We start from the raw sequence: 16,321 nt of genomic DNA, 5'->3' as shown, positions 1-16,321 counted from the left end.
GCTGGATCCATTCCATAGATACACAGTGTTGTAGCCAGGGAGTATTGATACCCACAGACCCCACATCCTAACATGCTCTTCAATCCAGGAAACCCATTGCCTTTGACCAAAAATATAGATGAGAAAGTGATAAACACAGAATAGGAGGGGGAGCTGAGGTCACCCACCAATTCAACCATCTTAGCCAACTCAGCCATGGCAGACAGACCACACAGTCAGGGCGTCTTCACTTCCTTACATGAAGTTTAATGGCGGGGAGAGGCAGGTAGGTGGCTCAGTGGCTAGAGTGCTAAGCCTGGAAATGAGAAGTCCTGGATTCAAATCTGGTCTCAGTTACTTCCTAGCTATGTGACCCTGGACAAGTCACTGTGTAAATAGAACTTTGTACCCAGAACTCCATTTCCCAGCACCCCACTCTCTTCCTGTCTTTATGTACTGATGTAGGCAGAATATAAATTCTGGATATTTCTGCTTCTTTTGCTCTCATCTTCCTGTTGCAACTCTGGTGGAGTGAATTTTTTGAGCACGTAGATTAGCTTGGGCACGTGGTTTTATTTGGTCAGATTTTTATTCCTTTACTTCTAGTGATTATTAATAAATCTTATAAAATATAATATTTGGAGTTATTGTATATTAATTTTAATCTTACATCACTTAACCCTTGCCCTTCTGTTTTAGAGTTATTTCTAAGACAGAAAATAAGAGTTTTTTAAAAAGTGAAATGGGTTAGAACAATGATGGGCAAACTTTTTAAAGAGGGGGCCAAAGGGATGGAAATGCTCATCTCTCAGTCTGTTTCTAAGGCAACTCTTTCAAAGTTTCATCGTATTGTATCCTACTCTTTGTATTCGTCAGATTAGGAATAATGTCAGAGGAGGATAGAACATTTCAGGGGGCCACATCTGGCCTGCGGGCCATAGTTTGCCCATCACTGGGTTAGAACATAAAGAAGAACAAGACTTAAAAAAAATTAAGTTACTGTACCAAGGACTCACCATTTTGCCATCATTACCAAAAAGAACCAGGCCCTTTTTGGTAACAAGACCAGGCTTCTCAGCACCTTTGATCATCAGAGGTTCTCCATGTGGCACAGAACCATCTAGTAATGATGAGCCATAGAGAGTAATCACCTATGAGGGACATCAATGAAGACATTATGAAATAAGCATCAACTATAAATAGTTTTTCTAACTGGGACCAACTTACATGGTTGGTAGGACCAGAAAAAGGGGCAAATGTTTTAGAAAGTGATCTGAAAATTTATAATAGAAATCACAAAAGGGATCCTTCTGTTTGACCCAGCAACCCCACTGCTAGGATCTGATGCTAAAGAGACACTGAGAAATCTCCAGTAAAGTCCTCTCCTAGTGGCTCACCACGGTGCGGAAGGCATAGTGAGTGGGTTCTACCAGGCCGTGAAAGTAGAGCCCAAGCTCTGGCCGATCCTACCCTGCTGATGGACCCGAGGTGTTGCCCAAAGAGCAGCCTGGCTAAGATTGGGGAAAGCTCATCAGAATCTGGCCCTGATGGGCAGATTTATCCACTAATACCACCTCCTATGCAGCCGAGGAGCTCATGTCACCTCCCTCAGTTCTCCCGAATATGAGTCCTTCTTCCCCCTGCTCATCAGTGAATATTTATTTTGTCTATAGCCCTTATTTGCTTATCTGCAAACATGCTGAATTCTTCTTGGTACCATGTAAGTTCCTGGAAAGCATGGTCTGCTTTTGTCTTTGTATTACTAATGCCTACTATTATTAGTATTACTAAAGCCTGGGCACAGGCAGCACTTGATAAATTCTTTTTTTTAATTCAAAGATATTTTATTTTTCCAGTTACATGTAATAATAATTTTTAACACATGCTGTCCAAAATTATAAGCTCCTAGTTGTCTCCTTCCTTCCCCAACATGGAGGTGGTAAGCAATTTGATCTGGGCCATATACTTTTCTCATGCACTCACTTCCATATGGGTCAACACTCATACAAAATCCAGACCCCCAAATAAAACCATACATATTACGGATGTGAAAGATAGTCTGCTTTAATCTGCATCCACCCAACTCCAACAATTATTAATAAATTCTTTTTTAAAAATAAACCCTTACCTTTCATCTTAGAATCAATACTGTGTATTGGTTCTAAGGCAGAAGAGTGATAAGGCCTAGGCAATGGGGGTCAAGTGACTTGCCCAGGGTCACACATCTGGGAAGTGTCTGAGGCCAGATTTGAACCCAGGACCTCCCATCTCTAGGCCTGGCTCTCCATCCACTGAGCCACCCAGCTGCCCCCAAGAAGTTCTTGATAATTTGTTGATGTAGGGTTTTGATGCGCCTTAGTCCACTCAATTTCCATGTTTAATCAGTGTGATTTCACAATCCCTCTGATCAATCACCCCCTCTGAGTATGTTCCCAGGGTGCATTAATAGAAGGCTGTTTTCCAGAGCAGCAGAGGTGATTGTCGCCACTGTAATCTGCTCAGGTCACACTGTATCTGGAGAACTGTGTTCATTTTCACGTTTCAATAAAACTATTGACAGGCAGAAGCTACCAAGGGTGAGCGAGCAGGATAGGGAAGAGACTTGAAACCGTGACAAGGGAATAAATGGAAAGATCTGGGTGTAGTGAGGATGGGAAGCTAAGAGGCCAAGGCCTGGGGGTCTGGTCTCCATCTGTGATACTTCTTAAGGGAAAACAAGAAAAATAAACACAATGCAGCCCTTGAACATACCTGCTTGTCTATTTCTGTCCAAGCTCCGGGCACTTTATCATGACCTCGAATCCAGTTGTGCAAAGCTTCTGCAGGCTGATCCCAAGAAATCTAGAAAGGCAAGAGACCAAAGCTGCTGCTTCTGTGTTGGGCTGTGAGGGACATACACGATGATAGCATTTCTTTTACTATTCTATGACTTGAAGGGGCATCCAGGTGGCTCAGCGGATTGAGAGTCAGGCCTGGGTTCAAATCTGGCCTCCAACACTTTCTAGCTTTGTGACCCTGGGCAAGTCACTTAACCCTCCTTGCTTAGCCCTAATTACTCTTCTCCTTGGGATCAATATACAGTACTTATTTGAAGGTGGAAAGTAAGAGTTTAAAAAAAATTCGATGACTTGGAGATTCAATAATTTAACTGCCTCATTTTACAGCTGGGAAATTGAGTCCTGGGGGTTAGGGGGGACTTTCTCAGGGTTACGCAGGAGTAAGTGGCAGCCTTCTATATTCTTCCCACCATATTGTGCTGCCTTCAGTCACAAAAAAAAAAGAAATGGATATTAAAATGGCTAACTTGAAGTGTTTTCTTCCAGAAAAGAATCTCACTAAAAGTATGATGTGCTTACATACATATATAATGACCACATCACTGGCAAAACATCAGTCAACAAGTCAGTCAATAAGCATTTACTAAATGCTCACTATGGGTTAGGTACTGGGCTAAGCTCTGGGGCTATGAAGAAAGGACAAAATATAGTTCCTACCCTCCAGGAGAGGGCATTTCCATAGTGCACGGAGTCCTGGGGCTCAGGGAGACTCCTCTTTCTGAGTTCAAAACTGGCCTCAGACACTTACTAGCAGTGTGATGCTGGCTAAGTTACTTAACCCTGTTTGCCTCAGTTTCCTCGTCTATAGAATGAATTATGCCAAGAAAACTCCATTTGGAATCATAAAGAGTCAGATGCCATCTAAAAAAGGTGAAGTACCCACAAGGAGCTTACATTTGAATGTGGGAAACATGTCTGTAATTATATACACACAAAATGTAGACAATGTAGCTAAAAGGTAGTTTCAGAGGGGCAGGACTGGAAGGGAGGGAAGGGAGAGGGGTGGGAGAAAGTTCTCCTGTGTAAGGTGGGATTTTAAAGGAGTCTTGAAGAAAGCCAGGGAAGTGAAGGGTGTTAGAAGCCAGACATTTCAGACATGGGGGCTTCTAGAACAAATACTGAAAATAATCCAGGAAAATAATGCTTGCAAGACCTTTGATGAGACAGGGAAAAGAGAAAGAAGGGGGGAGAGAGAAATACAAAGAGAAAGAGATGGGAAGAAGGGAAGGGAAGAGACAAGGAGGGAGGGAGGGGGAGAGAGTAGAAGGAAGAAGAGAGAGAGAGAAAAAAGGGAGAGAGGGAGGAAGATAGAGGAGTAGGGAGAGAGAATGAGAGAGAAATGGAGGGAGGGAGGGAGAGAGAGAAGGAGAGAGAAATGAGGAAGAGAAAGGGGAAGGAGAGGGAAGGAAAGAGAGAAGGGAAGGAGGTAGAGGAAGGAGGGAAAGAAAAAAGAGAGGGAGGTAGGGTGGGTGAAGGAAGGAGTCAGAGGAAGACAAAGAAGAAGGGAATAAAGAAAGGATGAAGAAAAAGAGGGAGGGAAGGAAGAGGGAGTTTTCACTGGGAACCAGTCTCCAGATGAGATGAAGAAAGCTGAGTACTGTGGTAATTGTGTGCTATGTCCTCTTCCCTCCTAGGAATCCCCACAAACAGGAAGGAGAACATGGCAAGGGCTCTGCTGGGTAAGACTTTGAGATAGACTGACCAGCTGAAATCTGTCTCCTGGGACTGCTGAGCCATTATGTAGGAATTATTTTCATCTGGGACAAAAAGAGTTGGGAGCAGATGTTAGGAAAGATGGTGAGGCACAGGTGGTCTCATCATGGGGACAGAGAAGACCATCTGGCCCTCCATCCAGCAGGGGTGGTGATAGAAGGCTAGGCAGTCCCAATTGGAGAAATATCTATCAAACATTTATTACATTCAAGGCAAGGCTTAGCGTGGGTAATGCTGCAAAGCAGTGTGGACCAGTGGAATGACTGCATCCTGCTTCAAATCTCCCATTTGTCTTAGGTTGGTTGTAGGCTGAGTTTGCAGGCTGGTGTAAGTCTGGCATCACAGAAAGAACAATGGGGAGTTCTTGGTTTGAATTCTGGCCCTGTTACTTTAGGAACAAGGCAATCTGGGTCTCAGTTTCCTCCATTTTTCAGGTAAATGGGGGGCAGGAATCAACAGAGAAGCTCTAAGGCTCCTTCTACTTCTAGATCCCAAAGTCCCAGATTTTTTTATTTCCTGGGTGATACCTTAGCATTTTCTTTTTTCTGGATGCCTTCATATGTCGCTCCTTCTTCTGTCTGAGGGATACGAGGAGCTTTGCCATCAGCAATGAGCTGGACGGCTTCCACCTAAAAATAAAAATAAACATCACCTTTAAAAATACAGAGCAAATAGCTCCCAATCCAGAATGGAGAATGGATTGCTCTGTTTAATTTATTATTTTGGTTTGCTAGAGATGGAGGTGGGCTGTGATAGACCAGGATCCTCAAGCTCTCAAGTCTTATGTTCTTTACCAGTTAGCACCAGTCAGGCATAAATTGTAAAATCTATATTGCTAAGCATTTAACTCTTGTATATTAGTAATGACTTGTAATAGTCTTGCCCTGTTCTGTTCTGTATCTACATCAGTTTTGTACTGTTGCATGTTATTAATCATTTGTTCTGTATTTCCATCAGTTATACTGATCTGATACTGCACTGTACCTTCCCTCCTGAGATAAGGGCATTCCAGGGAGATAGCGAGGCTTCTCCTCCCTTGGAGTTTTCTGCCTAGAACTCCCCAAAGCACCCAGGGGTGGACTATTCAATAAATATGCAAACCCTGATCCATCCCTGGGGCTACTTCACCAGCCCCAAAGCTGCTATTTCATTGCCCTAAACCTCTTCTTCTTCAATTAAAGACTTTCAGGCCTCTGGACCAGAAGAGAGCTTTGAGCCTCCCATTCTTGGGACTAGACCCTGCTACAAACTTTGGAGTTTTTCCCCACAACATGAAGAGCTAGTCTTAATGGATCACCAAGTTTCAGAGATTTTGATGTAAATTCTACACTTGGCATGAAAACTAGACTGAATATAATTAAGCCTGTCCTTAATGATTCAGAAGGTAAGATCTGCCAAGTCACTAAGAGGTGAAGCAGAGGGCAGCTACATGGCTCCCTGGATAGAGAGCCAGGCCTGGAGACAGTTGTGCTTGGGTTCAAATGTGGCCTCAGATACTTCCTAACTGTGTGACCCTGGGCAAGTCACTTAATCTCCACTACCTAGCCCTTACTGCTTTTCTGCCTTGGAACTGTGTTATTGGAAATTTTGGGGTCCTTCAACTACATTTCCCATGAGCCCACTGGCTTCCTGTCGGTACAGCTTTCTGTTGTTAAGCAATGACGTAGACAGAGGGATAAAACTGAGGGGCTGGTGTTTCATTTCCTCTTTGCTCTCTATCCACCATGGTGGCAGCAGGCAATGGCAGGCCTTTTAAGCAGCCTTAGCTAGCATGGCACGTAGCTTTATTTTCTAGTGGCTACTAATAAATCTTTTAAAACCCATAATAATTTTAAAGTTATCATTTTTATATTAATTTTATTTTTTACAGAACTGATATTTAATATTAATTCTAAGACAGAAAGTGAATGCTTTTTATTTTTATTGTATTTTTTACATTTCATTTTAATTTTTAAAAATTTTAGATAGTTTTCCGTGGTTCCATGATTCTTTTTCTCTCTCTCCCCGCTCCCAGAGCTGACAAGCAATTCCACTGAGTTGTACAAGTGTTATCACTTGATACCTATTTCCCTATTATTGGTGAAGACTTTTTTTTTTTTTAAATGGAGATGAAATAGCACTAAGGAATATCAGGAGTGAAATTGCATAACTGATACCAATTTCCTGTGCTCTAGGGAAAAGGGTACAATGACTTAAAAACAAACAAACAAACCCTCTGTCTTAGAATTGACATTAGGTATTGACTGGTTCCAAGCCACACAACTAGGGTCACACAACTAGAAAGTGACTGAGGTTAGATTTGAACCCAGGACTGCCTGTCTCCAGGCCTGGTACTCTATCCTCTGATCCACCTAGCTGTCCCTGGTCATAGCAATTTTTAAGGGCCATTTCCTAAAATGTAGGAGAGAATGTGCGTTGGTGGAGACTATTTGTAGTGATACAAGAATAGATCTTTTAAGTAAATTCTCCTTGATGGCAAAATCAGACTTACCATGGCCTTGATTCCTTCTGGGAAAAGAAATCTGTTATAAAGAGCATCAACGGTATCATTGGGTTTCACATCACATTCCCTTTGAAGGAGAATAGGCCCAGTGTCTAAACCGTCATCAGCCCAGAAGATGGAAAAACCAGCTTTCTTATCTCCCAGAATTAAAGTCCTGTGAAAATAATTATTTCCTTTTAAAAATAAAGTCCTCAGTGGGAAGAGATAAGTTCCACAATAATGAGAAATTGCAATAGGCGTAGGAATAATTGCCAGAAACGTACACTAGTTAAGAGGGAGAAAAGGATTGGCATTTGGGATCAGGTAGGAACGAGATATTGTATGCATGCTCTTCACTGGGGATTTTATTGTCTCTCAGTCCTTTCATTTAGGGTTTTCTTGGCAAAGATCCTGGAGTGGTTGGCCATTTGCTTCTCCAGTTCATTTTACAGATGAGGAGACTGGGGACAATAGGGTGAAGTGATTTGATTAGGGTCACACAGTCAGTATACATCTAAGGCTGGATTTGAACTCAGGAAGATGAGTCTTCCTGACTTCAGACCTGGTGCTTTACCCACTGCACCACCTAGCTGCCCTATTTATAGCAGTCTTACACCATTATTACAAGCAGTCTACATCTGAAACATGCCATTAATATTTACTATCACTACTTGGCTCCAAATTCTGTCAGCTTTCTGCTGCAGGATCCGTTTCTTTTTTCCAGTTTGTTGAATGCTTACTACATTAAACGCAATGGGAAATTCTGGAATAATCAGACAATAAAATCGGGAATACCCAATACAATGTAAAAGGAAACCAGTTATTTAACTTTAGGCTGAATAACATTGGCATCCTCCCCCCCTCCAATCCATTTCTGAATTATCCATATGGAATGGCAACTTGCTCATCAGAATTTAAAGGACCTGAGAGTTTGATGGTGTAGCATCTCCTGCCAGGATCTCTGATGTGATCCCCCAGGGACTGTCCTCTATACTCTTCTCTTTCCATTCTCTTGGTGACCTGAGCGCCCATGGCCTCAATGATCTCTCGGCAAGTGATGTTTCCATTTATAGATCCAGTTCCAGACTCTCTTTAGCTCCAGTCCCACATCACCAATTATCTAATGGACTCTTTGAACTGGAGGTCTCGAAAGCATCTTAAACTCAACATGCCCCAAACAGAATCCATTATCTTTCCCCCAAAAGCTCTCCTTTTTGAACTTCCCAATTGCCATCATGGGCACTTCTATCTTGAAAATCAACCCATGTTTATTTAGTCATTATTTATTTATTTAAGAATATTTTCCCATGGTTCCATGATTCATGTTCTTTCCCTCCCCTCCTCCTTCCTCCTTCCTGGAGCCAACAAGCAGTTCCATTGGGTTTTACATGTATCATTTCAACCCACATTTATTAAGTGTCTACTATGTACCATACAAAGACAAAAAAGGAAATAGTTTAGTCAGACAAGATGGTGCATGGTAGGTAGGTGGTGCCATTGTGTCCAAAGCACTGGGCTTGGAATCAGGAAGACTCATCTTTGTGAGTTCAAATCCAAGTTAAATGACACAAGCCACTTAACCCTGTTTGCCTCAATTTCCTCACCTGTAAAATGAGTTAGCGAAGGAAGTGGCAAACTACTCCAGTATCTCTGCCAAGAAAAGCCCCCCAAAAGTCAGACTTGACTGAAATGCCTAAACAATAGCACAAAAGATAAGGTGATTTGAGGGGGAAGGCTGAGGAGGGCACACAGGGCAGTTAGGAAAAACCTCACAGTAGAGGGTGACACATGAGTTAATAAACCTTTAGGGAAACTTGTCAATTTAGTAAAATTCCTCTATTTGGCATTTAAGGACCTTCACATCCTGGCACCAACCTTCCTTTCTGGGCTTACTAGATATTATTTCTCTTCTTATACCCTATAGTTCAGCCCAACGAACCATCCCATCTTCTAATTCCCACCTCCATACCTTTGCAGAGTCAGTCCTCAATGCCTGGAATGCATTCCCTCATCTTCTCTGCCTCATAAAACCCCAGTTTCCTTTAAACCTCAGCTGAAGCATCACCACATTGCCAGGCATGGTTGATGCTCATTATTGCTGAACTGTTTCCCCCATTTTTTTAATCTTCAGAATAAGGAGAGGCTCATTGGAGAAGCGATATTAAATATGACAGTAAAATAAATGATATGATATTGAAATATGATATGATATTAAAATGTAAAGGTATCAATAAGATTTTTAAAAAATCATCTACTTACAGCCAGAAGAGCTTTAGGATTCATTTACTGATTTATGCATTAAGTGCCTACTAATTGCAGGGCATTTCACTGAATTAGGAAAAAAATGTTCCTGAAGACTGGTTCATTCCTTTGCTTCCAAAGCAGTAGCATTAGCGAGATGATCAAATAACCGGAAGAAAAAAAATTCACAGAATAAAACTGGAAACAATATGAAATATATGTATATGAATATATGAAATATATATAAGAAATATATTTCACATTGTTTCTAGTTTATATATATACATATATACATACACTTTAAAAAACCCTTACTTTTTATCTTAGTATCAATTCTAAGATAGATGGGCAAAGGTTTGGCAAATGAGGTTAAGTGACTTGCCCAAAGTGTCACTCAGCTAGGCAGCGTCTGAGGCCATATTTGAACCCAGGACCTCCCAACTCCAGGTCTGGTGTTCTATCCACTATTCATTCTCTCTCCTCTCCTCTCTCTCTCTCTCTCTCTCTCTCTCTCTCTCTNGTCACATAAAACTTTAAACTGCCTCTGTGACCTCTTTCATGATTATCCCCAATTTAACCTGTATGTATCTAATTTGTACATAGTGTTCTGCACATTGTCACATTAGACTGTGAGCTCCTTGAAAGTAGGTAGCAACATTTACCTTTCTTTATATTCACAGTACCTAAGATTTCCTTGTGGACTGATTACCAAGTTTATAATTTAGTCAGGAACTAATCATCCAACTGACCTAATGGCCTGAATTTGTGACCATTGCTTGATTCACTTCATTTCTCTCTTAACCAGATTCCTTCCCCTCTGCCTTCTGGCTCACACTCATAGATTTGCACATAGGAGCCTATCTATGGGCTAAATGATGCCACCTATTCTCTCTCTCTCTCTCTCTCTCTCTCTCTCTCTCTGTCTCTCTCTTTCTCTCTCTCTCTCTCTCTCTATATATATATATATATGAAATTGCTGGAGGGAGGTACAACCTGCTTTTTTTCTACCACATAGGCGGCAGCAGGGGGACACCCTAGGACCATGTACATCCAGAGAAGGTGGGTATTGGTCCTGGAGCAAAGTCCACCCTAACAAGAGGCAAAGTTAATTAGAAGAAATTTTCTATAGTTACTCCTGTCTGCATAACTGCTCCTCCATGAGAACATTAAAGTGTAAGCTTTCTCTTGTCCAAGAACATCTACATTCTTAGCAGAGATGAGCTAATGAATGATTCAGAGAATTCTGGTTCCTACCTATCCAGGCTGAGAAGAGACAGATGGGAGCAGCTGGGTGGCTCAGTGGATTGAGAGCCAGGCTTAGAGATGGGAGATCCTGGGTTCAAATCTGACCTCAGTCACTTCCTAACTGTGTGACCCTGGGCAAGTCACTTAACCCCCAATGCCGAGCCCTTACCACTCTTTTGCCTTGGAACCCATACACAGTATTGACTCCAAGATAGAAAGTAAGTTTATTTTAAAAGAACAGATAAATGCTTATCTTTATAGAAATGAACATGAATATCTTTTCTATCTTTAATAGACATCTCACCAATTAATAGCAGAAGCTCCTCGGTGACGGGGAAGGATAGATGGATGATAAATAATAGAACCATGCTTCGGGCAATCAATAACATCCATGGGAATAAACTGTGTGCAGAAGGGAAGCACATTCAGTTCAGCTCCTACTGATCTGTAGGCATCAATGACTTCCTTGATGGTCTTGCCTTTGACTCTCCATCTGGGGAACTTGAACACTGGGATTCCATCTTTCTCTGCAGCCAAAGCTGGGCCAGGGAAGAAGCAAGATTTTTTAAAGAAATAATGTTTCATGAAAGTACAATATATAGTTGCATAAAAACCTGTAATATTCAAATGACATACCAAATAAGAAAATGAAAAATAAAGAATGGCAAGGAAATAGTGCTACCAAAATAGTTTAGATCTTGGCCAAAGTTTGACCTGTTCTATTATAATTCAGTGGTAAATATCCCCTGGTTTCCATATTGCTTGTTCACATTTTATATAGCTTTATAAACCATAAGGTATTTTGCTCATAAGAGGAAAGGCATGAAGCATGAAGGAAATGACACATAAACTTTTTTATTGTATTGATTCCATAATGGCTGTGGGGTATAAACAAAATATGCGATTTCAGAATTAGAAAATGAATGCAGACGTCATTAATATCAGGGCGTTCTGTGATGTAAGAATCTGTTCTGCACCCCTTCTCTCCTTCACCCCACGGGATCATCCAGCCTCCAGGTGAGACATGGAGGAAGTGATAAAGAATGTTTTCTCGGGAGACCTATTCCAATTTTGAACAGCTCTGACTAAAGAGACCTTTCTTCACACTGAGCTAAAATCAGCTTATCTGTGCCATTCACGTGCTTCTACTTTTGTCCTCTGAAGGCACACAGGACAAAGCTAATCCCTTTTCCAAATGACAACCTTTCAGTCTTTTGAAGATAGTTTATGGCTCTGCAACTTATGACCTATTCTTTTTCTTTTTTTTAAACCCTTACCTTCCATCTTGGAGTCAGTACCGTGTATTGGCCCCAAGGCAGAAGAGAGGTAAGGGTAGACAATGGGGGTCAAGTGACTTGCCCAGGGCCACACAGCTGGGAAGTGTCTGAGGCCAGATTTGAACTTAGAACTTCCAATCTCTAGGCCTGACTCTCAAACCACTGAGCTACCCAGCTGCCCCCTTATGACCTGTTCTTAACAAGTTACTTAATCGTTCTAGGCCTCAGTTTCCTTATCTGTAAAAATGAAGGTGTTGGATGACCTTCAGGATCTAAATCTATGCTCCTATGATCTATAATCATATAATCATAGATCATAGATCATTCCACCTCCCCTTAGCCAGAGAATCTCTGAGGAAACATCCCTGGGTCCTTCTGATCATCATCATCAAACAAAGTTTAGAACTCTAGTTTTCAATCTTGTATATTTTTTGTTAGGAGGACTAGGAAGTCAGCTGCCAGACTGTCAGTATGTATAATGCCCCTCAGAATTTCACCACAAGGGGACCAGGGATGGCTCACTGACCGCCATGACAGCAGCCACAGAAACACGAAGGAAAATAAATGACAGCTGATGCTTAGATAGCACTTTAAGGTTTACAAAGCACCTTAAATACATTATTTTATTTGCATATTACACTAGCCCTGTGAGGGAAATACTGTAAGCATTATCATCCATCCACATTTGACAGTTGAGGAAACAGAGTCAGAGAGGTGATGCTTTTGTTCATAGTCATGGGCAGTTATGTCTGAAGTGGGATTTGAACCGATGTCCTCCTGATTCCAGTTCAAGGACTTTACTACATGTCCCTGTGCCCACAATAGGTTGCACATTTTTGGTCTCCATGAATTTTAAAACAAACAAACAAACTCTTACCTTCTCTCTTAGAATCAATACTATGCATTGGTTCTAAGGCAGAAGAGCGGTAAGGGCTAGGCAATGCAGGTTAAGTGACTTGTCCAGGGTCACACAGCTAGGAGGTATCTGAGTTCAGATTTGAACCCAGGACCTCCCAGCTCTGGGCCCTGTTCTCAGTCCACTAAGCCACTTTGCTACCTACTCTCCATGAACTTCTTTTTAAATTAAATTTTATTTTAATAACAAATTTCCACTTAAGTTTTCCAAAGTTATAGGATTCATGTTGTCTCCCTTCCTTCTTCCTCCCTGCTCCAGTTGACAAGCAATTCAGCCTGGGTTATACATGGATTATCAAGCAAAACACATTTCCATATTACTCATTTTTGTAGGTGAATAATCTTATAAAACCAAAACCCCAAGTCATATACCCAAATAGTCAAGTGATCAGTCATCTGTTTTTTTTTTTTTTTCTGCATTCCTACTCCCACAGTTCTTTCTCTGGAGGTGGATAGCGTTCTTTGTCATAAGTCCTCAGAACTGTCCTGGATCATTGCATTGCTGCCAGTAGCAGAGTCAATCATATTTGCTCATTCTACAATATTGCAATTACTGTGTATAATATTCTCCTGGTTCTGCTCTTTTCACTCTGCATTAGATCATTCTCCATGAATCTCTGAGAAGTGAAGGAACTACAGAATGAGAAAACACTTGGATCTATCCATCCACCTCTCTACCTACTATCCACCTCTCTATCCATCCATCCATCCATCCATCTCTCCATCAATCATCCACTTAGCCATTTATTTAATCTTCCCCTCCTCTCCGTCTATCAACTACCCATCCATTTATCATCAACTCTCTATCCACCTCTATCTATTTTTCTATCATCTCCCTATCCATTTCTCCTCTATTGGTCCATCCATCTCTCTACCAATCCAGTTATCATCTATCTATGTCTACTTTCCTCCCTCCCTGTCTACCTCTCTATCTTGCTATACCTTCACCCTACAAACACATGTATAGTCACATGTTTATGGCTAGAATCTGGAAATATGAAACCTGCACAAGTCACACAGACGATAAGTTCAGCACGTCAAGTTTTCACCATTTTCTTCAAGTTAGTCTGAGTGGTTCGGAGGTTAGCCAACAGACATTTACATGACAGCTATTGTACTAAGTACTGAGGACACAAATACAAACAAAAGGAAGGACAGTCCCTGCCCTCAAAGAGCTTAAATCCTTTTTTTTCAAAACTCTTACGTTCCATCTTGGAACCAATACTGTGTAGTGGTTCCAAGGCAGAAGAGCAGTAATGACTGGACAGTGGGGGTTAAGGGACTTGCCCAGGGTCACCTATCTAGGAAGTGTTTAAGGCCAGATTTGAACCCAGAACCTCCCATCTCCAGGCCTATCTCTCTATCCACCGAGCCACATAGCTTCCCCAAGAGTTTATATTCTAATGGGGCATTTGTAATATATTTGTATTATATTTGTAATATATCCCTAGGGACATTTTCCTCCCTGAGTTAGCCAGATCTGGCTTAATCAGAACAAGAATAAGAACCACTGAAAGATATCCTCTTTGCTTCAGACACCATTAGAGGCACAAGGGGGAAAAATGTATCTTTAAATAGATTAGAAAGAAATCTAGCTGTAGAGCAGAAATTAGTTTCTAAGAAAATTTTCAAAATAGAGAAGATCATATCACCACAGCAAATGGTGGTTATGATTATATGATTATAAATGATTGCAGCAACAGCAATAATAGCTAGTGTTTATATTTAGCTATTTCAGGTTTTCAAAGTGCTTTACAATTTTTGCTTAATTTTATCTTTAGGTAGGTGCTATTATTCTCCTCGTTTTACAGATGAGGAACGGAGGCAAACAAGATTGACTGACTTGCCCAGCATCACATAGCTAGTAAGTGTCTGAGGCTGGATTTATTTCGGTCTTCCTGAGACCAGGTCCAATGCTCTGATCTACTGTATCTTGGAAAAAGAAGATGACAAGATGGCAGCAGTGTGCACTCGGGAAGCACTGGCTCTGGAGTCTGGGTTCAAAAGTCTGGGCTGGGCTACTAATCATGAGCATGACCTTAGGGAAGTTACTTTGCATCCTTGGCCCTCAGTTGTCTCCCTGTAAAATAAAGGATTTGGGCAAGATAACCTCTAAGATCCATTCAGGCTCTTAAATCCAATGGGGAAAAAAATTCTCCATTAATAGAGCATTTCCATCTGTGACACTCAAGATACTTAACCGATAATGAAGTCCATTATAATGCAAATGATGGAGATGTCAAGTAGTATAAAACAATCCATTTTTCTTTACGCCATTCTGGGAAACCAGATGGAGGTGAGCTGACATTTTTCACTTTTATGATGCTATCTATCTCTCAGTTCACCTTGGGAACCCTGGTCCTCCCTGGATCTTCAAACCCACCTCAAGTACAACTAAGGAGTTGCTCATAAGGAAAAATGGGTTTGTTAGCTTATGGGCCAAAGGCCCAAGAAAGGTAAGCATGGTGACTTTTGGGGGGGTGGGAGAGTGGGTGATGGTCCAGAGCTAAGATTTCATCAGTGGAATGAGTTATTCCAACCCTCAACCATCATCAAGGGATGTAGTTCATCTATCACTAAGGGCCCCAAGAGGTCAAAGGACTTGCCCCTGTCATGTAGTTAGTTTGTGTCAAGGGAGGACTTGAATCTAGATCTTCCCAACTCCAAGACCAGCCCTTTTATCCAAAGAAGCAGCATGCTGCCTCTCAAATACAGCATTTATTAAACTCAATTTACAAAGGTCAGGGGATCATAAGTGTTCAGAGTAGGACAAAACCTTAGAACTTAGTTGAGGGGCAGCTAGGTTGCCTAGTGAATAGAGAGCCAGACCTGGGTTCAAATCTGGCCTTGGATACTTCTAAATTTCTAACTACTAAGATTAAACCTACTTTGGCAGAGTAATTGCAGAACCCAAATAATAACTGGATTTTCAAGTCCTCAAAAAAAAAAAAAGCCTTTGTTAACTACTGTGTGACCTTGGGTAAGTCACTTAGTGCTGACTGCCTAGTCCTTGTTCTTTTTTGGAGTTGTTACCAAGATAGAAAGTAAGAGTTCAGGGGGCAACTGGGTAGCTCAGTGGATTGAGAGCCAGGCCTAGAGATGGGAGGTCCTAGGTTCAAATCTGGCCTCAGACACTTCCCAGCTGTGTGACCCTGGGCAAGTCACTTATGGGCCAATGGCCCTATTGCCCACCCTTACCACTCTTCTACCTATGAGCCAATACACAGAGGTTAAGGGTTTAAAAAAAAAAGAAAGTAAGAGTTCTAAAAAATTTTAATTAAGTTAAATTAAAAATGAAACAAAAAGTTCAACTCCATCTTTCTGCAGATGAGAAAACAGAAGGGTAGAGAATTAAATTGACTTGTTCAAGATGGTAGAGATGGTAAGAAAGATGACAGAGTCAGGATATATAAGCCAGGACCTTTACATGCATAGAAAACCAGGGCTCTTCCCAGGGCACATCCTGACCACAAAACACATAGGAAGCGACTTATCCCAGAAAGAATTGCTATCACAACCAAGGGTTAAACACAGATCTCCATTCTCTAGGCTCTTTTTTGCTCTTGATAGATCTGTATTTCTTTGCTGGTGATTAATGGTGTGGACATTACAGCATAAGAACAAGAGGTGAT

General features: G+C 41.4%; 1 protein-coding gene across 1 annotated transcript in view; it reads right to left on the bottom strand.

The window, feature by feature from the left end:
• ALDH1L2 (aldehyde dehydrogenase 1 family member L2) overlaps nucleotides 1-16,321 on the bottom strand; it is an 81,576-nt gene that overhangs the window by 42,058 nt on the left and 23,197 nt on the right. Inside the window, exons 4-8 of the mRNA XM_044679141.1 lie at nucleotides 10,802-11,036; nucleotides 7,021-7,186; nucleotides 5,057-5,158; nucleotides 2,731-2,820; nucleotides 996-1,130 (exon numbers count right to left, since the gene is read on the bottom strand). Coding sequence (XP_044535076.1) covers nucleotides 996-1,130; nucleotides 2,731-2,820; nucleotides 5,057-5,158; nucleotides 7,021-7,186; nucleotides 10,802-11,036 — 728 coding nt within the window. The remainder of the gene's footprint in view (nucleotides 1-995; nucleotides 1,131-2,730; nucleotides 2,821-5,056; nucleotides 5,159-7,020; nucleotides 7,187-10,801; nucleotides 11,037-16,321) is intronic.

The sequence above is a fragment of the Gracilinanus agilis genome, chromosome 5, assembly GCF_016433145.1.
Source record: "Gracilinanus agilis isolate LMUSP501 chromosome 5, AgileGrace, whole genome shotgun sequence".
In the NCBI taxonomy this organism is placed as follows: Eukaryota; Metazoa; Chordata; class Mammalia; order Didelphimorphia; family Didelphidae; genus Gracilinanus; species Gracilinanus agilis.
This window is presented reverse-complemented; position numbering and strand designations above follow the sequence as displayed.